The sequence below is a fragment of the Equus quagga genome, chromosome 15, assembly GCF_021613505.1.
Source record: "Equus quagga isolate Etosha38 chromosome 15, UCLA_HA_Equagga_1.0, whole genome shotgun sequence".
Classification (NCBI taxonomy): Eukaryota; Metazoa; Chordata; class Mammalia; order Perissodactyla; family Equidae; genus Equus; species Equus quagga.
Genome location: NC_060281.1, coordinates 71,818,154 through 71,844,367, shown reverse-complemented (window position 1 = coordinate 71,844,367; position 26,214 = coordinate 71,818,154). Strand labels below are relative to the sequence as shown.

Genomic DNA, 26,214 nt, shown 5'->3' with positions numbered 1-26,214 from the left:
GACTCTGCAAGACATTGTATTTCTTAGATTCCTTTTTGTAACATTAATGTATAATGACACTAAAAATCTCAACTGCAATATAAAATAAATGTCAATTCTAACACTTTGAGGTGTTACTGTATGATAAAAGCAAAATATTTGAATTATCATAAGGGACAAAAAAAGCTCTCTTGTTCAATTACTGCATTTTATCACAGCTATCAATTCAAATATAAATGTATTTTCTAAGGCAGCATTTGATATATTACTTGTAGGCTGCAAGCTAGGATTACAAAAAAATTCACCATATAAGGACTAGTGGTATTTACACACCCTTCCTCATTTTGAAGGCTGGCACTCTGCAACGACACAGTTTCTAGCTGAAATGCAGTCACTCACACTGCACAATAAGTAGGCAGATGATTAGAGTCTGGGCTATGTGGGACTAAAAATAGACCACCCTTGGTGCTTATAAAAAAGCAACTATGAAATTATATGTATTCTTGGGGAGGGGGGAATGGAGAGCCATTGGGTAATGATTACAAGAGTTTCTGTTTGAGGTGATGAAAAGTTTTGGTCAAATATAGTGGTGATGGTTGCACAATATTGTGAATGTAATCAATGCTCTGAACTGTACACTTAAAAATGGTTAAAATGGCAAATTTTATGTTACATATATATCCTTTGCCACAATAAAAAAATTAAGCAAGCAAGAAAAAAAATTATATGTATTCCGACTTAGTTAGCAGAGCTGGACTATCTAGATGATGCTTAACAAGATTTAACCCTAAATAATAATATCTTAGTGTCTTGCTCATTTAAGTACTCCAAATTTTATAATTCCATCTTATTTACAAATCTTATATAGGGGAAAATTTTAAGTAACAATATAAAAACAACAAAATTACTTGCCGAATTGCCTTTCTTTTTTCTTGTTGGTCAGAAGAGACATATGCCTTCATTTCATCAGTAGCGCGACGAAGCTGTACTTCCAGGTTCTAAGTGGAAAGACGAAGTTTTAGGTTATGTCCTTAATACAGAGGAACCTCAGAAAAGTTTTTGATTCATTTCCTTTGTCTTACTTTAATCATGCAATTCGTATAATGGTATCTACTTTCTTCTTGAAGACATTCTTCACGGAGTCCTCTGACTTCCTACAACATAATTTTAAATGGGAAATATTATTGAAAGAATAATCAGATGTGGAGAGGATGACTTTAAACGTACAACAAAAGAAATACCATCAGGGTCATTTCCCCGTCTGCAATTGTAACTTTCTTTACTATAATAGCCTAGGCTGCAATCTTTTCTAGAGAACGCTCATACCATTCTAAAACCTACAGGTTCAGTTATTGATTTATTAAGTACCCATTGTGTGCCCAGCTCTGTGCTAGGTGCTGGGGACACAGCAGTGAATAAGAGACAAGTCTCCACTCTCATTCAAGTAGAGAAAACAGACATAAACAAGGAAACACATAATGAAGATAGTTTCAGATGGGAATAAGGACTATGAAGAAAATTCAGCAGTAGAGTGTGATGGGATGACTGCATGGGCAACATTAGATAGGGTGATCAGAGAAGACTTCTAGGAGGAGGTGACATTTAGGCTGAGATCTGAAACATGAAAAGGAGAGATCAAGGCAAAGAGATGGGGGCAGAGTGTCCCTGAGAGAGAAGGGCACAAACAAAAGCCCTGAGGTGAAACAAGCTTGGCCTGTTTGAAGTACAAGAAGAAGGCAGTGTGGCTGGAGCCCCATGGATGAGGAGTGGAGCACATGGATGTGAAGCTCATAAGGCAGGTGGGGCCTTGTACACCACAGTTTGGAAGTTGATTTTAAGAGGAACGGGAAGCCAATGAAGGGTCGCCTAAGTTTTATACAGATTTCTTTGTCTGCTCTATGGAGGAAAAAACCTTGGGATAGCAAAAGTAGAGGTGGGAAGCATGTGGTGGTAACTGTGGGAGTCTAGGAAAGACATGATGCTGGCCTGGACTTTGCAGTAGTGGTACAAATGGAGAATTCAGTGTGTACACATCCAGTGTGAAGAAATAAAGATCTCTGGAGCTTAGGAGGCAGACTCAGAAGATGAGGGTAAAGATTTGGGAATCTTTTGACATCGGTGTAGTGAAAATATGCACACACACAGGCAGTTTCTGCTAAATTATTAAAATAAAAACTGTCTTCTTACCTGTTCTAATTTGGACCGATTGCTTTCGAGGCCTGCTGCACAGCTATCATACTGGGATTTCTTTTCATCACACTCCTGGGTTAGTTCCTAATATGAAAAGGGTAAATGATTGAATAAGTGAAAAACAAAGGTCTAAAATGTGGCTCTGAAACAATGCATGCCCTTGTCAGTCTTGTAACTTAACTCTAAGCTTCCTGCCATACTTAAGAGTTATTTATACAACAATCAGACATTTGAGAATTATGACAGATGAAGGTGCTGATAAAAATAATAGCTACCATGTAATGAGCTGTGTGCCAGGCTCTTTATTAGGAGCTAGGGATACAAGAGTGAACAAAACAGCCAAAAACCCTTCTCCTCAAGTAATGTTCAGACAAGTAAACAGGCTGCAGAATGCTATCATGGGAAAATACAAGTGTTATGGGAGCACATGGGACTTTCACCGGACCTAACCCAGGCTTGGGGATCAGCGGGGACAACTTCCTGGAGAAACTGATATCTCAGTTGAGGTACGAAGGATTAGTAAGAATAGCCAGGGGGAAGGTGGACAGGGGAGGAGAATGTTCAGAAAAAAGGAACACTATGTATAAAGGCTGGAAGCTGGAGAGAAGAACAATAATTTAGGACGTACAAGTAGTTTATTATGCTGAAGTGTGTCTGGGAAGTATGAGAAGAGGCTGAAGACTTCGGAAGGGTCCTGATCAGAACTCTGTAAACCATGTTAGGGTGTCTGAGCTTTCCTCTTGACAGTAACTAAATCTCATGACAACCCCCTGAGGTATGTGTTAATATCCTCATATCATGCTTGGACAAAGTTCAGGGAGGCCAGGTACCTCACCAAAAATACACTGATGGAAAAGGGTGTCAGAATTTTAATTCAGGCTGTTTGAGTAGTTTCAAACTTTCTTCTAACATAACATTTTGAATTAAGTAATCTGAAAATCTTCAACTACAAATACCTAGAAATGCTACAAGTATCTTCAAACGCCTGATAAGGTGGACCAAACATCCTTTCCAATCCAGAGCTAACCTGAATTCTCAAGGAAGTAAGAGGTATTATGGATCAGAAACAAAGGATGACCCCCTGTGGCTACCCTTTGGTGAAGGGAGTCGGGAACAGTCAATCTTGGTGACAGAATGATTATAATGTCCAGGCAGGGCAAAAGGCAGAGTGGGAAATTAGAAGTGAGAACCCCACAGAATCCAAGCTGTTTTTTAACTTGGGAACCTGCGAGTAAAGGGTTAACACCAGGCCTGGACTGATGTAGGCCAGCCTCAGAAGGACCTTGGTTTCACATAGCACCATTTTCTCGGGAACTTGAGAGTTAACATAAATGGGTAATGCTGTGTGTGCTTCCTTCGTTGTGTGAGACTGCATCTGGTTTGGGGTGACAAGCACAGTATAAAAGATTGGTGGGAAAAAGGAGCTGTGGCTTTTAAGTATCAAAATGACCTATAGACACCTAAGGCTCCCATGGGTGACAGTGATACACTCCCTAAGTGGGAGAAGGGGCAACAGAGGCTGTATACTTAGGTAGCTGCTGGGCCTCTCAGTGAGATGAAGGCATTAGAGTAGATGAAAGCCTTTTTTTGGTCTGTAAGTCTGATGGCCAAACTGATTAGTAAATGCAGCCATGCTGCTGCAGAGGCAGATGGGAAAAGGGAGCCTGTCCCCAGGCAGGTCTGGGTTTGAATTTATCTTACTAAATAGTGGAAGAACTCCCAAGCTGAGACATTAACTCAAAATTAGCTCCAAGCTTGTGGTATTCCTAAAACACCTGGCAGAACAACTGCAAAACCACTCTAAAGGGACACACTCTCCATCCTAGCTACCAGGACGGAAGAGACAACACTGTACTAAAGAGAAGCTCACAATCCGAAAGTATAAAGAGATGAGGAAATGATTGATCCATTGAGTGAGAACCGGAAGATATAAAAAACAGTAAGACTATACCTCCAGGAACTTTGGATACTAGAAATAAGCCTACTGAATAAGTATGCTTAAAATAATTAAAGTGATGAAGGAAGAACTGAAAACAAAAGATTAAAAAAAAAGGTGCAGCGAGTAAAAACACACAAAAATGAAAAAAAAAGTCACTGAAATTGAAAATGAGTAGACGGCAGTAAGATTAGACACAGCTCAGGAGATAAAAGAATGAACTAGCAAATAGAGATGAAGAAATTATTTAAAATTCATCACAGACAGAAAAAACATGAAAATATGAAAGTGAGGTTATGCAATAGGGAAGAGAATAAATATGTCTAACATATATCTAATAGGAGTTGCTAGAGAATAGGCTAGAAAAAAAATGGGAGAGAATATTTGAAGATATTATGTAGAACTTTTCCAGAATTAATGAAAGACAAAAAGCACAAATTCCAGCAGAGCAAATAAAACTAAATCCATGCTTAGAACACAGTAGTAAAACTAGACAACACCAAAGACAAAGATAAAAATATTAAAATCAATTACAGTCATGGTCAGTTAACAAGGAGGTATATGTTCTGAGAAATGTGTTGTTAGGTGATGTTGCTGTTGTGCGAATACCATGGAGTGTACTTAGACAAACCTGGATCGTATAGCCTACTATACATCTAGGATATATGGTACTAATCTTATGAGACCACCATTGTACGTGTGGTGTGTCATTGTCTGAAATGTCCTTATGTAGCCCATGACTATCTAGGGGAGATATTACCTAAAAAGAAATGATAATTAACTGATAGCAGACCCTTCAACACAAGAGAAACTAGAAAGCAACGAAAATAATTTTTTTCTGACCAAACCATTATTCAAGAAGAAAAGAAAAGATGGTTTACTTATCATAATAATTCTTTACTGAGAGATATACTAAAATAAAACAAAACACAGACATTTAATTTCAGGAAGAAGGAAACTGAATCTAGAAGGAAGGATTAAAAGACAAGAAGCAATGTTTAGAATTGCTAAATATGTGGATAAATCCAAACAGGAAATGACTGTATAATGTAGTAATTATAACAGTAATGACCACCATGACAACTACTTTTAGAGATAAAGAAATAAAGTGGAGGGGCCAGCCCCATGGCTGAGGGGTTGAGTTTGCGCACTCCGCTTTGGCAGCCCTGGGTTTTACTGGTTTGGATCCCGGGTGCAGACATGGCACCACTCATCAGGCCATGCTGAGGTGGTGTCCCACATAGCACGACCAGAAGGACCTACAACTAGAATGTACAACTATGTACTGGGGGCTTTGGGGAGGAGAAGAAGAAGAAAAGAAAAGAAAAAGATTGGCAACAGATGTTAGTTAGCTCAGGTGCCAACCTTCAAAAAAAATTAAAAAAAAAAAGAAAGAAAGAAAGTGGAAATAAAATACCAGAGCATAAAAATCACACATGTAAGGCAGGAGACAGTGTTAAAATATTCTAAGGCCCCTGTATTGTTCAGGAGATGCTGACTAACTTTAGACTTTGTTAATTCAGGAAAATATGTTAAAAATTTAAGAGTAAACAATATCAGAATAGAAAAAGATTGAAAAGGAAATAAAGGGAAAAAAGAAGATAAAAGAAAAGAGAATTGGTGTAATGGAGGTAGGAAAGAAGAAAAACAGCCAAGAAAAAGCATAGTAAATAGGATATACAAAATAGAAATAAATTCCAATAATAAGAGTAAATGTAATGAGACTAATCTCACCAATTAAAAGACAGATTCTCAAACTAGGTGTAAGAAACTATACTTAACACAAAGTCCAGCTACATACTATTTATGAGACATGTATACACGACAGAAATAAGGATACAGAAAGCTGAAAGCAACAGAAATAAAAAGATATACCAAGCAATACTAATCACAAGAAAGCTGGTATACCTACGTTAATAGCAGACAGGATAAGACCCCTAGACAAAAAAATGTTACCAAGAATTTTTTAAAAGAGTCAAAAAATAATGATAAACAAATAATTTACAAGGGAATTTTGTTTTTTAAACCAGGAATCTTGTAAAAATTGTGGTAAAATACACATAACATAAAATTTACCATTTTAACCATTTTTAAGCATAAAGTTCAGTAGTGTTAAGTACATTCACATTGCTATACAACCAATCTCCAGAACTCTTTTCATCTTGCAAAACTGAAACTCTGTACCCATTACACGATAACTCCTCCATTTACCAGGAAGTTTTGAACAACACATTTAAGCAGCTTGATCTCATGAACACATGGAGAACCCAGTACTCAAGAACTGGAAAACACACATTCTCTTCCAGATCAAGTTACTAAAAAAATTAGGTTGGCCTCAGATCTCTCCATGACCACACTTAACCCTGGAAGACTGTGGAGCTGTACTTTAAAAATTCTCAAGGAGACCTGGCCCCATGGCAGAGTGGTTAAGTTCATGCACTCCACTTCAGTGGCCCAGGGTTTTGCTGGTTCGGATCCTGGGTGTGGACCTAGCACCACTCATCAAGCCATGCTGGGGAGACATCCCACATAGCACAACCAGAAGGATCTACAACAAGAATATACAACTATGTACTGGGGGGCATTGGGGAGAAGAAGAAGGAAAAAAAAAAAAAGATTGGCAACAGATGTTAGCTCAGGAGCCAATCTTGAAAAAAAAAAAAATTCTCAAGGAAAGAAAGCATGAGGTAAGAATTTTATGCTCAGTCAAGCTGTTGTTGAAATACTTAAGGCAACAAACTTTAGAACATGCAAGAACTCGGAGAATATTGTTCCTAGCCTTTTTTGAGAACTCTACTATAGGACAAATCACAGACAATAAAAAAGGTAGGAAAAAGGGCAGTGAAAGGATTGGTAATGAGCATTGAATCTAATAATTACAAGCCTACCACTAAAACAAAAGTGGGAACTAGGGCAACAAAACAGAAGGTAAATGTTACATGCCCTGACAACGTAGAAGTGATACAAGAGGACCTGCAGGGAGGGGAAGGAGAAAAGAAGGTGGAAGGTAGAATAAGTAAGCTGGTTTCTTCAATTTTTAATTGCTAGGAATGGGTGGGGGAACGTCAAAGGATATAATCTAAAGCTGACGAATCAAGTCATAGTAAAAGCAGATTCAAAGTATAAAGGCAAGCAGTAAGAAAGACAATACAATTGACTAAAATCAGGTGCTAAAGGAGCGGGAAGGGGGCGAGAAGTCAGAGGAAATATGCTACTTTTATCACTGCTCACAGTGGGGATTAATAGATACTGTCTACAGAAATGGATGGTTAATGTTGGAGTTACAAATATAACCGCTAGAGCAAAACCACAAGCTCCAAAACACACACACATGTGCAGAGAAGAACAGAGGATTTTTTACAGGCTTTAAAATCGAAAGCAAAACATAAAATGCACTAAGACCAAATATGTCTGCATATGAATAAATATAAATGGGCTCAACTTATCTATTAAAACAAACTTTTCAGATGGTATCACATAACAAAACCCAATTCAAGATCTATTCAGAGACACATGTAAAAGAAGGTAATTTTTAAAAATTTGAAAGCAAAGGATGGGCAAAAGTATAGCAGGCAAATGCAAACAAAAGGAAGCATTTTGATCTTAGTATCAGAGCTGAATTCTGACCAAAAATTAAAGAAAGCCTGTTTTTTCAGAGTAGAACAAAGATGTGGAGAACAAACTTTAGGTAGCCAATAAAGAATTATCCATTCATTAATTCTCAGAAAATTTCTAGAAAATACATAAGGAACTCTTAATAGTTATTACCTCTGGGGAGTGTGCTGGGGGTGTGCAGAGACAAATAATTTCTATTCTTTCCCTTAAACAATTCTTTACAGTTTGAATTCTTGCTAAGAGCATGATTTTAATTTTATGAGAAAAAGTAATGAATAAGAAATATTTCAGTGAAATCAATAATTATCAGATTGTATACTCCAAAATGAGTATTTTAGCCTTTCCCCATATATTAGCAATTATATGTATTATGCCATTTAATTACACATAATTTACAGAACTGCTCCTAGGATGATAAACATGAAACTTTTCAAGATGCTATTCTAATTTTAGATAATTACAAAAGATTTAGATAAATATAAGTTACACATCTCGAGTTGTGAGTCTTTAATTTTAAAATAGTTGTTAATATTCAAATTTAGAACAGCGCAAATACAATAGAAAGGAAAAGTACTAGCACTTCACTATAAAATTTCTAAATATTTGAGAGTTACTCATTAAAGCAAGAAGCATAAAGTCTTTTTAAGTACTGCTGCACTTTAACAATATGATAATACATGTATGTAGTTTTGAGTATTAAATATACTTAAGTTAAAAAAATAATATTCAAAGTAGAGAACAATTAAGAATTTCAGTTAATATTTGGAAACAGCTTAAAGTCAATGAAGTGGCTTTTTTTTCCAGTATACTTTTTATTACAAAAGGTTTCTGGGTAAAAATAAAACTATACAGGAATGTAGGAGATTGGCATATGGAGATAAGCAAAATGAGTATCAGGTACTCACCAACTGCATTGAACTCAGAACCAGTTAATGCAAATGTAGGCAAGCCCTGAACTGTTTTTTAAGATTCTTTTTATTATGGCAAAATAGACATAAAACAAAAATTAAGACAAACCATTTTCAAGTGTACAGTTCAGGGGCATTAAGCACATTTACCTTGTTGTGCAACTATCAACACCAGCCATCTCCAGAACTCTTCAGCTTGAAAGCTGAAGACTGAAACTGAAACTCATACCCATTAAACACTATACCATCTACCTTTGTGTAAGCACACTCTACGATGTTTGCACAACAACGAAATAGCCTAACAACACATTTCTCAGAACGTAGCTCCGTCATTAAGCGATGCGTGACTATAAATGCAATGGATACTACAATTGCAACCATGTAAAAAAGTATAAATGAAAGGGATAAGGATAAAATGCAAAGATGAATGCTGTTCAGCTGTTAGTAATAGGATAATGGGTGGTGTACCAAAAATGTCAATTGAAATACCTGATATACCCATAGCCTTTGCAGAGGGAAAAATTCTCTAGGCGGCCATACTTGGTACCATATTCACTCTCCTTTCTTCCCACCCTTACCTACCAGCATAGCTGGTTGAACTAATGATGGACCCCTGACCTGACCTGAGGATAGCCAATAGTCTCTGAGGTAGTCTGGCATGAAGAACTGCCCAAAAAAGAGAGGAGATGCACCAGGAATTTGAATTAGAAAATGCAGAGAAAATAGGGCAGTTGGTAGTGAAAAATTCAACACAAAGTATATATAAAGGCCATAACGTGAGACATGAACAATGAGGAGCCATAAGCAAGCCGAGGTTATGAGGATGCTAATCCAAAGAGTAAGGAGAAACTATAAGACAGAGGAAAGAAGGAAAGAACAGGGGTGAAAAACCTGGCTGGTGGCAGGAAGAGAGTGAGAAGTCAATACAAAGAGATTCACTGAATCACGTTATTGATAGAGTATTTAGTATAAAGAACTGGGCTCTGCCATTTACTGGCTGTGTAACCTTGGGCAAGTACCTTACCTCTCTGTGCCTTTATTTGCTTATTTGTGTAAAGAGGAGTCCCTATCTTATTGGGTGGTTGTGAGCCTTAATTGAGTAATGTAATAGTGCCTGGTACATAGGAAGCACTTAATAAATGTTGTTACTATCACATTCATCATCATGATCCATAAGCTCCTGATGCTAAGCTTCCTGAAGCTTCCCTGAACCAAAATGCTCTCTGCTTACAGTAGACTATGGTTCTGGTCTTGGATTTCCATGACAGAACATTTCCTTTATTGTCCAAAATATCCTTTCAATAAAACTCATTTAAAATGTAAATGGATTTAATAAAAGAACTAAATACAAACAGATTTATTAGCTTACTATTAGGGAAAAATTTTTCATCACTAGATAGACCAGTCCCTTTTGTCTGCACGTTGTTTACTTAAGAAAAGCATTAAGAAAATCAATGAATTAGAAAGTATTCACAAAAGCAATTCTTGATGTCCTCAGTCTGAAAACCTTGCTTAAAAATCTCCTTTCTGAAACCTTTCCTTCCTAACAATCTCTTCATTTGCGTCTTCTTTCCTCATGATTTAAGTATGTGGTTATGATTATAGTTTTTTCTACATGGTTCTTAAGTTGGGTTATCTTCGTTTTTCTTGAATCTCTTCATGTGTGTATCCCATCTGACCTATTACAGTATGAACTTCAGAGAACAACGACTTGTCTCTTCCATTTCTTTGTGATCGCAGTGGTGTGTAATGGAACAGGCAGGAGATTTGAAATAAGATGATATAGATGCTAGAGTCAAGCCCCAACTCTCTGATTTCCTACTTGTCTATTTGGATGAGTCACTAAACCTGTCTCAGACTCCATGGCATTTTCTATAAAAAGGAAATGATATTTATCTGATTTCAAAGTTCATGTGGTTTTTCACTCTGCTTCTCTGACTCTGATGGATGGCATTCAGAAGAATTTTATAGTTCCAACCTCAGGCACATGCAGTACAGCTCACATTCAAACCTAAAATTACTACATGGAGAGTGATAAAATAACAACTTCTAACGTCAAATCGCAGAGGCCACCTGATCTGTATTTGTGGAGGGCATTTACCTTCTAACAGTTTAACTTTAAAGTAGTGGTTAGAATTAGCTCCCAAGTGATGGTATTTCATCACTTATCATAAGATATCAGAGTTTGCCCCCCACCCTGCTCACCAGCAAAGCAAATTCATTAATCTAAAGTTAATTTGTCACCACTCATTGGGAGACTCTGAGCTTTTACCTGGCCACTGAAGAATGTGACTTCACATTTATAGCTCTGACATGCATAGATTTAAAGCAAAAAAATCTCATCTGGCTGCACTTGTGATTCCAGCTTAAACTCTGTCTTCTCCTTCTCTCCTCTCCCCAATAATTTATGACAATACAAATAGCATAAATCAAACAAAAACCTTTGTAGGTCACATTATTACTGTCTTTTGCAGAATCACGTCAATATAATAATAATAATTTTTTAAAATTGTCCAAGTAAAATATTCAGGATTATAACTAGTACAAATGAACAAGATAGAATACCAGAAGTATCACAAAATCAAATTTACTTACTTGACATTTCTGACGCAACTGTCGTAGTTCTTTTATAACTGGGGCTAGAGCTGACTTCTTTTCAGATACCAGTGAATTCAGTTTTTTTACCTATCATTTAAACAAAATAAATGAAATTTAAAAAAAGAATTCAAAAGAACAAAAGTACTACATGCATAAAGACATTTATTGAAATGCTACACATGAGAGTAAAAAAACTATAAATTACTTCAGTCAAACATTGGGGAAGTGATTTAGTAAATCTTGATTCCTCAGTAAGATCGAATACACTTAGCTATTCAGAATGTCAATTATTAATATTGCAAACCATTATGGGAAAATATAATCTAACACTGAATGACTAAAACAAATTACAAAGTTGCCTGCATACAACTACAATCATGTTGTATTATATAAAAAATTACGTAGATCATATAAAATGGATGAAGTGATAGTCAAAACACTTAATAATCCAAATGGCATAAGTAATGACCCAGCCATAGAGATGAATGGACACCAGCTATAGAGATGAAAAGGGTCTTGGAGGCCTCTGCTGTGCTAAATGTTAATTTTTCTAGGAGTTAGATTGTGGTGAGATCCAGAAGGTTCTGGGCCAATGTGGACACGACAGATGGAGATGGGTACTCTGAGAGTTTGGGGCAGCAGCTATTTACCAAAAAGTAAGGAAAGATTTCAACATTTTAATGCCTAATGAAGCTGGATCAGTGCATTCTGGCTGAAAAGCAGTCCTGAATATGGTAAGATACTAAGGATGTACACAAAAATGAAGTAATTTTATTAGTTAGAGTCATATGATTTGGGAAAACTTACTTTTTATCTTAAGTATTTCTTTAATTTTATATAACTTTTACACACTTCGAAAACCACAAAATGCATAAACGATTACAAGTTGAATAATCTTACTAAATGGAAAAATTCAAAAGATGTTGATAAAGATAGATGAAAGAATATAAAGTAAACAATTTGCAGAAATGAAAATTTGAATGTTTCACTGGAAACAGAACAAACACAAAAGCATTTGCCTCTTAGCTACACAATAAACAAAACTAAGAAAAAATATGTAATCACCATTTCAGACATGTCATCCAGTGTTTGTCCTTTCATTTCATCGATTTCACTCTTCAATGCGGATACTCTTTCTAGCTCTTCTTGGGTGTAACTATATCCAGATATACCCTTTTTCTCCTCAATAGCTTGCTAAAAGTAAAGATAAAAAATAGGTGTAAAAAATGGAGTCCAGTGGCCCAACCCTGTGGCCAAGTGGTTAAGTTTGTGCACACCGCTGCGGCGGCCCAGGGTTTTTGCTGGTTTGAATCCTGAGCACAGACATGTCACTGCTCATCAAGCCATGCTGAGGTGGCATCCCACATGCCACAAATAGAAGGACCCACAGCTAAGAATATACAATTATGTACCGGGGGGCTTTGGGGAGAAAGAGGAAAAAAATAAAATCTTTAAAAAAAAAAAGGGGGGAGGGGTCCAGAAAATGGGTGTCAAAACCTCAATGATTCCATAAGAAGTATCCAGATTTAATATATAACAATAAAGTTGTAAATAAAATAAATCAGTTTAAAATCCTAAAGGACAATCTTTATTGACTTCAACAATAATTACATACCTTTATATGTTATAAACTTACACTAAATTTTACTATGGTATCTTCAGGTACATATCTAATCTTAGACTTTAGAATAATGTTATGTACTGAGCACAGAGTCAAAAACATGGGATGTACTCAATAAATGTTTGGTGAATGAATTAATTCTCAGGTGATCAATTGCACTTGTGTTCACTCACTTATCTAAAATTTATTATATACGTAAATGTGCCAAGCACAGCTACAGGCACAAAATATACAGCAGTGAACAAAATAGGGGAAAAAAATCCCCTCCCTCACCTGTTGATGTTGGCCCAGAGTATCAGCAAGATCTGGAGAGGGAGCTTTTTAAACTTAAGCAAATGTACGGTAAAGCAGACATGAACACGTTCCCTAACTTCAAATTTGAAGATCTCTCAAATTTGAAGTCTTCGACAAAACCCAGTCCTGAAGAAATAATGTAAAATTTACCTGGTAATTTGCTCTAGATTAGTTGTACTGCTGATGGGAAGTATCAGAATAAATATAAATTTCACAACTGTCAAATGTTCTTAAATTATTTGGTGATGTTGAGTGTAAAAAAAAAAAAATCCCTCCCTCAAAGAGCTTACTTCTAGTGAGAGTAAATAAACAATATGTAAACAAATAAAATACATATAGTGTGAGGTGAGAGTGGGGTTGGAATCTTAAGTAACAGGCTGGTTAGAAAAGGTCTTCTTGAGAAGATGACACCTGAGCAAAGCCCCGCAGGAAGTGAGCGAGCAAGCCACACAGACACCTGGGGAACAGCAAGTGCAAAAGTCACGAGGCAGGAGCACACCTGGCCTTTTCCAGAAACAGCTAGGAGATTGGTAAAAATGAACTAAGAATGAGGTAGGAGTGGGGGAGGAATCATACAGAACACAGCTGGTTTGCTGGCATAGTCACAGTTTATGTCTATTGTCCTTTGCATTTTCAAGTATCCTAGTTTAGATGATAAATTACATATAAATTATACCGTTACCTTATTTTTAGGCCAATGAAAGAGCTTGGACTTATTTTAAATGAGATGGGATGCTTGCTGGAAGGTTCAGAATAAAGGAATTTTTCAATGATCACTCAAACATCTGTGCAGAGATCAAACTATAGAGGGGCAATGGTCAGCGCAGGGAAGTCAGTAGAAGACTATTACAATAATTCAAGATAGAGACGATGGTAGTGTGAACCCGGTGGTGATGGTAGAGGTAGTGAGGAGTTCTGTATACATTTTGAAGATAGATCAAATAAGAAATCATGACAGATTAGATGTAGGGTGTGAGGGAAAGTGAGGGGTAAAAAATGACTCCAAAGTTTCTGGCCTGAAGAACTGAGAGGATGGAGTTGCCATTTTTTGAAATGAAGAAGACTTGAGAAGACCAGGTTTGAGGGAGTAGTACGGATCAGAAGCTTAGTTCTGGACATGTTAAAAATCTGAAATGGGGCTGGTTCCACGGCGTAGTGGTTAAGTTCAGCATGCTCTGCTTTGGCAGCCTGGGTTCACAGGTTCAGATCCCAAGTGCAGACCTAGACCACTCATCAGCCATGCCATGGTGGCAACCCACATATACAGTGGAAGAAGACTGGCACGGGTGTTAGTTCAAGGCTAATCTTCCTCAGGAAAAAAATCTGAAATGTCTAGCAGATATCCAATAAAGAGGTCAAGATGTTATATGTACAAGATTGGAATCTGAGAAGAAATCCAGGCTGGAGATATAAATTCATGAGTTGTCTGCATATAGAAGGTCTTTAAAGCCATGAGACAGGATAAGATCATCAAAAGAGTGAGGGTAGAGAAGAGATCCAAAGGTTAAGCCTAGAAAACTCCAACATTTAGACCTTGGAGAAATGAGAAGAAATCAGCCATGGAGTGGGAACAGGAGTGTTAATAAGGGGAAAAAAAAACCCAGGAGAGTGTAGAGTACAAGAAAACAAGTAAACCAAAATTTTACAGGAAGAGGGAGTGATCAACTATGTCAAATACTGCTAACAGGTCAAGGAGGAAAACGACTAAGAATTGACTATTGGATTTAGCAACATGAATGTATTGGTGACATTGACAAGGGAAATTTCAGTGGAATGTAGGCATGAAAACCTGATTGGAGAGGGTTTAAAAGAGGATGGAAGAACCAAATGGAAAGAAAGACAAGGAGAGAGGGAATGGAAGCAGAGTTGGAATTTAGGGCTGCCAACAACATTGGGATTCCTAAGAAAGAAATAGAGGGGACTAAAGAGTATTAGCCCAAAGTTTGTATGCAATTTCCTCTTTAGGCACTACTAAATCCTAAGCTGTGCAGAAGCAGGGTAAGATTCCCAAAAGATAAGTGGAAATCAGCAGACAGGTTGCTAAAGAGCTGAGCAAAGATTTCAGCAGTCTCATAGTGCCAGGGAGATAGATAGACGTAGTAATTCAAAACTTGTCAAACTTTAGGGGCCTTGGTAAATGCCCCAGACTATCATCTAAAACCTCAGAAGGGCTACTCCTTAGGAGTAAGGGCCATATCCTAGGAGGAAGAGTTAGGCCCTAGGAATGATTACTTTCCAGGAGTAATGTTTCTGCCACAGTAATAAGGGCTGCATCTTAGGAGTAAAAGAAGATTGGAAAAGTGCCAGCTCTAACAAAACTGGATCAAGGTAATCTACAAGAAAAAAAATCCAAATGCTCTTTCAAGGAAGACAAATACATCCAGAGCCTGACATTCAATAAAAAATTACTAGGTAGGCAAAGTAATGGGAACAAATGTCTGAAAATCAGGAGAAAAAATATAGACAAGAGAAATAGACACTCAGATGAATATTATCAGACAGGACATTTAAAATAGCTGTGATTAATATATTCAAGAAGATAAATGAAAAGTTGGAGAATGTTATAAATAACTGAAATCTATAAAATAGAATCAAATGGAAAGTCTAGAACTGAGAAACATAATAACTGATATTGAGAAGTCAATACATGGATTATATAGCAGACTAGACACAACAAAAAAGGAGGATTAATGAACTGGAAGATTGCACGGAAGAAAAAAAATCCAGATTAAATCACAGTAAGGACAAAAAAAGGAAAATGAAAAAACCAAAAAAGTTAAAAGAGCAAAACACAAAACCCATAAGAAACATGGCAAATGGTGAAAAAGTTTAACATACATCTAACTGTAACAGTAGTTCAAGTAAGGGAGGAAAGAATGAGACAATAATATATTCAAAGAAATATTGGCTGAGAACGTTCCAAAAACTGACAAAAGACATTAAGCCACAAATTTGAGAAGCTTTACAGACTCCAAGCCAGATAAACAAAAAAGAAAATCACACTTAGGAAAATCATAGTAAAACTGCTGAGAAGCCAAAGACAGAAAGAGAATCTTAAAAGCAACCAGGGAATAACACACTACCTTAGAAAACAACAAGATTTACAAAAGAAATAATGGAAGCCAGAGGACAATGGAACTAAATCTTTGAAGTACTGAAAGAAAATAGCTGCCAACCAAAAATTTTATATTCAGTGAAAATGTGCTTCAAAATGAAGGTGGAGTAAAGATATTTCAAGAAAAACAAAAACCGAAAGGATTTATCACCAGCAGACCTACACTAAATGAAATACTGAAAATGAGCTCATTTTACAGAAGAAAAATGATCCCAATAGAATAATGATGGTGCAGGAAGGAAAGAAGAGGCATGAAAAGAGTAAATATATAGATAAATCTAGAATAACACTAAATATAATAATATGTGGAATTTAAGTAATATAGAGAATTTAAAATATATATATCCACAATAGCACAAAATACGAGGAGGTGGTAAATGGAGCTAAAGTGTTGTAAGGTTCTTGCATTGCCCAGGATAGAGTAAAATAAAAAATTTAGGGAAGACTGTAATCAGGTGCATGTTGTAATCTCTGGCATAAGCACTAAAAAACTAACAGGGATAACAAAAAGAAGCTATAACCAGTAAGCTAAAAGGAAGAAACACATGGAAGATAAAAATACTTGACTAATACAAGAAAAGGGAAGAAAGGAGAAAAAAGGAATGAAGAACAGACGGGACAAATAGAAAACTTTGAAAAATCAGTAATTACGTTAAGTATAAATGGATTAAATACTTCAATTAAAAGACAAAGACTACCACACTGTATAAAAATATAAAGCCTAACTATATGTTTCTTACAAGATATACACAATAAATATAAGGATGGAGAAAGGTTGAAAGGATGCAAAAGATATACGTCATTTAAACATTAACTAAAAGAAAGCTGTGTGGCTGTATTAATAATAGATAAGTATATTTTAAGGCAAGAGATATTACTAGAGATTAAAAAGGACATTTCAGGGGCCAGCCCAGTGGTGCAGTGGTTAAATTCACACGTTCCGCTTCAGTGGCTTGGGTTTCGCTGGTTCGGATCCTGGGTGTGGACATGGCACCGCTTGGCAAGCCATCCTGTGGTAGGCATCCCACATATAAAAAAAGTAGAGGAAGATGGGCATGGATGTTAGCTCAGGGCCAGTCTTTCTCAGCAAAATGAGGAGGATTGGCAGCAGTTAGCTCAGGGCTAATCTTCCTCAAAAAAATAAAAAAGGACATTTCATAATTATCAAAGGGCTAATTTAACAGTAAGATAATAATACTAAATTTGTATGGATGAATAACATAATCTCAGGATATTTGCAGGCAATATCGTGGGTCCTCTGCCCTGATCTGCTTCCTGAGCCAATATACTCATCCCCTCTGCTGTTATGAGAATAGGCTATTAATGGCTTACAGTTGCCCTTTCTTCAAAGTGTGCTGTGGGCTAAACACAAACTGTATCACACCACCTTCTGGGTGGTACTGAGAATGTCCATAGCAAATGACTGACTGACACAGGGGTGCAGAAGGGTAGTCCTCTTGTCTGAAGATGAGAGTAACTCGGTGATGCAATTTGTACTCCAGAGATCCTCATGGGTTCAGACTGAAACTGGACTCCAACTGAATCCACATTTCCCCCCGCTTCATCTGCTTCCTTCACTTCCTTTCTCCTAAGAGCACTGCCTGAATTAACCATGTGAGGAGGAATAAGAATTCTTGTTTCAGGTTCTGCTTCTAGAGAATCTGACCAAACTATAAGGATGGGCTTCTAGAGTGGGGTCACTTACTGGCTGACTGAACTGAGGGCTTCACCACTGGTGGCAGTTAAGAGTATTGTTAGTCTGAGGCATGTTTTAGCAATGCAATTGCTAAGATTTGTGGTGAACTGGGGCACAATATAAGTGGGAGGGGATTGTGGTGGCTATGAAAATGGACTGCTCAGATCTCCTTCAAGAGAGCCTGCTGAGAGGAACAGAGTTGACTGACAGCCATAACTGCTGCCTCTCTGGCTCAATCATGTTTGCTCCAAGGCCATGCTTCCCCTGGGCTGTCCCCAGCCAATGACTGAGCATGGCAGTAGTACTAGTGCTAGCCCATTCCTGCCTGAAAGAGGACTCCCCTAATTGGTGACTGTGTCAGGAACTCCCATCATCCCAACCAAAACTTTCTGAAAACTGTGCTGTAGTCTGAGGTCTTCCTATCCAATCCTCCTTCCTTCTCCTTCTCCCTTTACAGATGTCAGACTTGCATTAGAGCCTAAAGGCTTTCTCTGCCTTCTCTGCTCCCTTCCCTTTATCATTCACAAGTGTTTCCTCCAATAATTCTCTTGTACATCTAATCCTATCTTGGTGTCTGCTTCTTGGGGAACCTGAATTGTCACAGGCTGATGCACTAGCTGGTGTAATGTTGCTGGTGTTTGAGAAGTACGGAGAAATAGTAATTATAAGCACTATGGAATTGAGGTGGCTGTTGCTAAGCTCCACTGATAGTTGAAGAGGGAAAATAACAGGCTCAAATCCATTAATCAGTAATTTAAAACAAAGTGATAAGGTCAGAGAACCTCCTTAGGAGCTTTAAAGAAACTCTCATTTCCTATGGCTCAGGGGCAGAGAGAGCTGGAAACCAAGCAGAGGACTTAAATGTAAGATTAGTAAAACTTCAGAGAAGGCTGAATATATTCTATGTCAAAGTCAGAGCTCTGATAGGGAAGAGAAAGGGTGCTGAGTCTGGGGTGGGGATATCTAGATAGATTCACTTGAGAACGCTGAACCCTCAGATCATCCTGTATTCTCTGGGCAGTGGCAAGTGGCTTAGCTTGTTGGTCAGGGCCTAGAAAAAGCAGGATAGCAAGACTGGAAGATTGGAGACAAGGAGGTCTGCAGAAGAGGTATGTGAATGGACCTATAGGAGTAGGCACTAAGTATGAAGTTCTTTTCATCACATGTTAATGGCCACCAGAGAATGTCCACAGCAGAAGAGGCACCAAACAACCAAGTAGAAAGGATGATTTGGCCAGTAGATGTCAGCCAGCCTCTGTCTTGGCCACCTAGTGCTTGGACAGTGGGCTCATGGACAGAATGGCTATGTTGGCAGAGATGAAGGCTAAGAATGCGCCAGACAGCACGGGCTCTCCCTCACCAATATGCATCTAGCTACTGCCATCACCAAACATCTGACCTGGCAGCAACAGAGACCAATCTTGAGCTCCGGGTATGGAATCATCCCTTGAGGAAACCAATCATCTACTTAGTGGCAATTTGATAACATCAGATCCTTTCCATTCGGAAGAGGGTAACATTTCATCCTGACTAGGACTGACTCATATTCTGACTTTTTCCTGCCCAAGGTGCTTCAGCCCGCACTACTAAACAAGGGATCAGAGTGCCTGGTCAACGGATGTGGAATTCCACATCATATCACTTCAGCCCAAGAGATCTACTTTATGGCAAAGGAGGTATGGTAGTTCACATATGACCATGGGATTCAGTCACTGTACCACACACCACACCATCCAGAAAGCTAACGGCCTGATAGAATAGTGGAAGAGCCTCATGAAGGTACAGCTAAGGTGTCAGCCTGGAACTGATCACCTATGAGAATGGGTTCTATTCTTCAAGATGGAGTGTACATCTTAAACCAATACCCATTCTATGGTGCTGTGTTCCAAACAGACAGAACATGTGGGTTTTGGAGATAAAAGTGTCAGTGTCACTACTCACCAGGATTCCCACTTATCCACTTAGGGAATTATACTTCCTTTTTTTTTTTTTTTTTGAGGAAGATTAGCCCTGAGCTAACATCTGCTGTCAATCCTCCTCTTTTTGCTGAGGAAGACTGGCCCCAAGCCAACATCCATGCCCATCTTCCTCTACTTTATATGTGGGATGCCTGCCACAATGTGACTTGACAAGCAGTGCATAGGTCTGCACCCGGGATCTGAACCAGCAAATCCCGGGCCACTGAAGTAGAACGCATGAACTTAACCACTGTGCCTCTGGGCTGGCCCCTACACCTCCCTTCTTGATAACTTTATGCTCTGTAGGTACAGATGTTCTGGTTTCCAGAGTGGGCATGCTTCCACTAGAAGGTACATTAAGAGGTCCTCTAAACTTAAGCTCTGGCTATCATTTTGTCACTTGGGCTTGTCATGCATGTAGACAAGTGGGCAAAGAAAAGAGTTATTATATTGGCAGGACATCATAAGACGATACAGATGCTGCTATATAATGAGGGCAGATAGGAATATGTTTGGCACTCAGGTGCCACGAGGGTGTATCTTGGTATTCCTATGCCCAGTTTTATCAGTATATGGGTAAATACAGCAACCCCAGCCTAATAAGGGTATGATTATTAGAAACTCAGCCCTCTTAAAGATGAGGGACTGGGTCATCCCACCAAGTAAGTCATCAAGACCAGTGGAGGTGCTAGCCAAAGGTGACAGAAATCTAGAATGTAGAAGAAGGGGATGTTGAGTATCAATTATATCCTTGGGACCAAATGTAGAAATGAGAGTTTTAATTTGTCCCACTACCCCTCCTCCTTTAAGTTTTCCTAGAAATTGTGACCAACCAGAATCCTATAGAAGCTATACTTGGATGGAGTGAATTAACATGATAAACAAGCAGGTTGGTGCCCCACGCAGACCTCATCTGCAAGCTGCTATGAGTGTTGACTGCTAATGTCTCACAGTTGCTGCTTCTCCAGAGAATGCCCTCAGCCCACTGGGAGCTGCCTCATCTAGGAGGTTACACCCTGCCACAGCCAATGACTGACTAATATGGGAGTATAAAAGGCCAGCCTCCTGCCTCAAGATGGAATCAACTCCATCATGCAATTTGTGCTCTAAAGTTCCTCATGGGCTCAAAATGAAGCTGTCTTCAGTCAGAGCTATGTTCTTGCTTGTTTTTTTCTGCTGTCCCCTCTGCTTCCCTCAGTCTGCTTCTTCTGAAGGCTCTCCCTCTTTCAATAAATCACTTGTACAAAGTATTCCCTTCTCAGGCTCTGCTTCTAGGGAACCCAACTTAAGAAAAAATAGAAAGCAAAAACTGATAGAACTAAAAGGAGAAACAAACAAAACAATATTCATATTTAGAGATTTTAACACATCTCTGTCAATAACTGATGGGACAAGCAGACAAAAATATCAATAGGAATACTGAAGATTTGAATGTCATGGTTAACACACTTGACAGAATTGACACATATAGAATGCCATCCCCAACAACTGCAGAGTATACATTCTTCTCAACTGCCCATGGAGCAATTACCAAAACAGACCGTATGCTGGGCCGTAACGCAACACCCAACAAATCTCAAAGGACGGAAATCACAGAGCATGTTCTCTGGTCACAGCGGAAATAAGTAGAAATCAACAACAAAAAGGCAACTAGAAAATCCCCAAATGCTTGGTTTTAAGCAATAACCCATAGGTCAAAGAAATCACAATGGAAATTGGAAAATATTTTGAAGTGAACAATAATGCAGTTACTACATATTTTAAAACTGCCATTAGAATCTATGTTTGATGCAGGTAAATTTTCAATCTTAAGTTCCCTAGAAGCAAACAATATTCAACAGCACGAGACAGAAAGAGTTATATTGCCAGCTAACCACAACTGGTTGAAACTTTCTTTACCTCTCCAAATTATTACTAGCTGGGAAACCAACATCCTAACGAAATAATTGCCCCAGGGTAAAAGAAAAAAAAATGCGAAACCAAGAGAACTCAGAGGACTGGCATCCACAATGAGAACAGCTTTGCTGTTAGAGGGACTACTCTGGGCTTAACTCTTCTCTGACAGTGAAGGCACAGACATATAAGGAACGAGCCTGCAGGCAAACTCCCGTATAGTACCTTCCCCTGATATTTCTTTCCAAAGCTCCACAGAAGTGACTGCTTAGAAATTTCTGCCCACCAGGCCATGAAAAATAAATACTTTACAGTTATTGGTATGATAATTTTGCTCATATTAATAGCTAAACAAAAGAAAAACCTACTTGGAATTCAACTTCTATTAATTAACCCAAAGTCAGCACACATAAAAATCAGTTAGTGTTTACTGCTACATTAAAAATAAATGAATCAGCTTATATGACATCTCTGTAATTAATCAGAGAAAATTAATAATTTTATGTTTTTTTCAGTAAAAATAATGACCTCAGGATAAAGCTGGAACCCATAAACCTCCTGGCATTTGTATTTCTAGCACCCCAAGATAATATTGTATTACCAGTTGATGTTGAATATTTTCGTGACGCTGCTTAAGAAGTTCTTCTGTCCTCTGCAAGAGACCGAATTCAGCTTTAAATTCAGCTATTATTTGATGCTTCTTTTTGAAAACTGTACTCTTGCTTCGAAGTTTACTGACATATCGTTTGAACTGTAAAAGAAAACAATATGTAACCTAATGAGTAGAAAAGTAGCTGCTAAAGATCACATATAAAAACATTAGAAAAAATTTTCTTTTATACTGTCCAACACGTGTGTCACAAGAATACAATAACTTAGTTTTATCAGAAAACTTGAAAAGACTAACAGCTCAATTAAAATACTTTGTGTATGTTTTTATTTTATCTAAATATTGTAAATCCTTATATAAAAGCTATTCATTTTGGGCTTTACAAATAAGGATTAGGAAAACAGAAACTCAACCCTATAAAAGTAAAAAGGTTAAAAAAAAGAAAAGGGGGAAGAAGAAAAAGCAAGAGACCAGTTCTGGCTGGGGTATTGTATTTCTTATGTACTGTACTATCTGGGCAGCACTGGATCTACTCGGATTAATACAGCTAATCAGAAGAGTCAACACTTGTAGCTACGATCTATCATTTAAGAAATGTACTGTGACCGTGTACCCTAAGAAGCATCGGAGACATTGGGATGAAACTTATCCCTAAAGTTAAAAAGCTAAGAATATTCCAAGTTAGTGGGAACTCAGAGCTGCTTATTTCAGCTATTTACTTACTAATGATTAATTAAAGTTATAACTACTCTACTCTAATGGAAAGACTCCATTATTAAGTAATACCAACTAGAGTTTAGAAAAGGAAATGAAATGAATATTTAAAGGAATTCATTTCATAAGTACTATTTATTAACTATTATGTACTAGGCACTGTGCCAGACACTGAAAACACAACTCTAAATAAGAAATTCACAGGTCCTGCCCTCATCAAGCTTAAGGAATAGTGGGGAAAACAAACAAACTGAACTGATGTTTACAACCACAGTGAACACTGTGAAAAAGTGGAGGGGCCTGAAAACAAAGAATAGTTTAACCTGGGTTGAGGGAGATAGAAAAGGTGGGGTTGGGATTTAGGGGAGGTGGGTGATGGTAAGCTTGTCAAAATAATTATATTTAAACCAAGACTGAAGAAGGAGGAGTGTGTTAGAGGAAGGAGGAAGAAGCAGGGAAGAGTATTTCAGGTAGAAGAAACAGCAGGTATAAAGGTCCTGAGGCACTGGCTCATTAAAAGTATTGTACTGCTCAATATGAGAAGCAAATGTGAGAAATTTCTGGTATTTCTGAAACAAAACATAGTACTTTTTAAAGTCACTTCCTGGGACTGGCCCCATGGCCGAGTGGTTAAGTTCGCATGCTCTGCTTCGGCGGCCCAGGGCTTTACTGGTTCGGATCCTGGGCACAGACATGGCACTGCTCATCAGGCCATGCTGAAGTGGTGTCCCACATAGCACAACTAGAAGAACCTACAACTAGAATATACAACTAGGTACTGGGAGGTTTGGGGGAGGAGAAGAAGAAGAAGAAAAAAACAAACTAAAGAATTTATTAAGAAATAAAAAAATAAATAAATAAAAAGTCACTTCCTCTTATGTATCATTAGAACTAATAATTCCCAGATGTTTTTTACCACATACAATAATTTTTTTCTACTCTAACTATCCTTTTATTAACCAAATTATAAGAATATTTCCATGGTAAGAATCTGGCCCATTATATTTAAACACATCACTTCAAAACAAAAGTAGACTTCCATATTACCTAATATGAGATAGTTCTTTGAAAATCTTAGCCTTTTTAATGTCACATCCTTTTTAAGGCTAATTTTTTGGGGAGAGGATTATAAATAATTTTATAAATAATAAAAGTAACGAACATATTACTAAAATTTTGGAAAACAGCAAAAAGGAGAAATTCACTCAAAGCCACTATCCCAACACAAGCTCTATTACCATGTTGGTATTTTTCCTTCTAATTTTTAGGTCTAAATCTAAGATCAGCAATTCTAAATTGATTGATTCCTGAGTATACAAAAAGTCCTTAAAAATATAGTAAGATTAAAAATTCTTCACATAAAAATAACCTTCCAATTCCTAGTTTAGACATCTTTTTGAACTTAAACTTTGAAAGAAATGAACACATTGTGTTTTAGAGGAAGGAAGTTCAAAATATTTTCTACCCATGATTAAGATAGTTTTAATATTAAGGAATCCAGCCTACACACAGCAAATTATTAATGGCCGGATTATAGAAACTTTTTTTTTTTGAGGAAGATTAGCCCTGAGCTGACATCTGCTGCCAATCCTCCTCTTTTTGCTGAGGAAGACTGGCCCTGAGCTAACATCTGTGCCCATCTTCCTCTACTATATATCCGGGATGCCTACCACAGCATGGCTTGCCGAGCGGTGCCATGTCTGGGATCTGAACCGGGGAACCCCGGGCCACCGAAGTGGAATGTGAGCACTTAACCACTGCGCCACCAGGTAGAAACAGTTTTAAGATTTTAAGTCATATGGGTGTACCTAGAGTCTCATAAGGTGCAATTTTTCCTTTTAAAGAATAAATGTGTAAGCCTGACATAACCACAGACTCAGAATCCCTAGAGTAACTATATGTTCTATTAAAAGTGTCCTGGGCAAAGTGCCCAAAATGAAATCAACCCTGTTCATCTGCTATCCTCTGTATCATCTAGGCCAATGTTCCCCTTCTCTGTCTTGCTGCACTCCAAAACTATTTTTAAAAGCTAAAAGCTATAAATGTTTTTGGTGAAAGAACAAACCCACCAATTACTTAATGTGCTCTATGCTGATTGGTTATTATTTGACATTTACTGGACAAACTTCTAAAGGGGAGGGTAGTCAGGGTCAGATTAATGACGGTTCCACACAACAAAGCAGCAGGTGGCCATCAAAGCACTCCAGGGGCTTTACTACCTCAAATGAATTAGAGGAAAGAAAACCCATTATCAATATTTTTCTTCCACTGGAAGTTTCTTCTATCACTTGGATTTTAGATTATTTATGAATTTTCAAATTAAAAAAAAAAACCATGATGAACATACTGAAGCTAAATCTTCAGATACATTCTTAATAATTTCTATAGGACATATTTCCAGAAATAGCTGGAAGGAAACAGGGTTTTGATACATTCTGCCAAACTGCCTTTCAAAGGCTACTTATAAGTATTTTTATAATTGTCAATTTGATAAGTAAAATAGCATATTTACTTTTTATTTGCATTTCTTTATTAGGGGTCATCACTTTTTTGTCATGCTCATTGTACATCTGTGGGGATTTTTTTTTTAATGACTTGCCTGTCTTTGGTCCAAGTTTATTGGAGCCTTTGACTTTTTCCTGTGGATTTCTAACAGTGATTCTCAAACTTTTTGATCTCAGGAACCCTTTACTTTTTTTTTTTTTGAGGAAGATTAGCCCTGAGCTAACATCTGCTGCCAATCCTCCTCTTTTTGCTGAGGAAGACTGGCCCTGAGCTAACATCTGTGCCCATCTTCCTCCACTCTATATGTGGGACACCTACCCCAGCATGGCTCGATGAGTGGTGCACAGGTCTACACCCAGGATCCAAACCAGTGAACCCCGGGCTGCCAAAGCAGAATGAACGAACCCAACCACTACGCCACTGGACCAACCCCTCAGGAACCCTTTATACATTTTTAAAACTATTAAAGAGCCAGCCCTGATGACCTAGTAGTTAAAGCTCAGTGTTCTCACTGCTTTGGCAGCCTGGGTTCATTTCCTGGTCGCGGAACCACACCACCCATCTGTCAGTTGTCATGCTGTG

The 26,214-nt window shown here is 37.8% G+C and overlaps 1 protein-coding gene across 2 annotated transcripts in view; it reads right to left on the bottom strand.

Annotated features, from left to right (window-relative positions):
- IFT81 (intraflagellar transport 81) overlaps positions 1 to 26,214 on the bottom strand; it is an 82,132-nt gene that overhangs the window by 9,299 nt on the left and 46,619 nt on the right. For both annotated transcript variants that reach the window (XM_046641366.1, XM_046641367.1), the window contains exons 12-17: positions 22,405 to 22,554; positions 12,292 to 12,420; positions 11,224 to 11,313; positions 2,167 to 2,253; positions 1,062 to 1,133; positions 892 to 977 (exon numbers count right to left, since the gene is read on the bottom strand). In XM_046641366.1, coding sequence (XP_046497322.1) covers positions 892 to 977; positions 1,062 to 1,133; positions 2,167 to 2,253; positions 11,224 to 11,313; positions 12,292 to 12,420; positions 22,405 to 22,554 — 614 coding nt within the window. The remainder of the gene's footprint in view (positions 1 to 891; positions 978 to 1,061; positions 1,134 to 2,166; positions 2,254 to 11,223; positions 11,314 to 12,291; positions 12,421 to 22,404; positions 22,555 to 26,214) is intronic.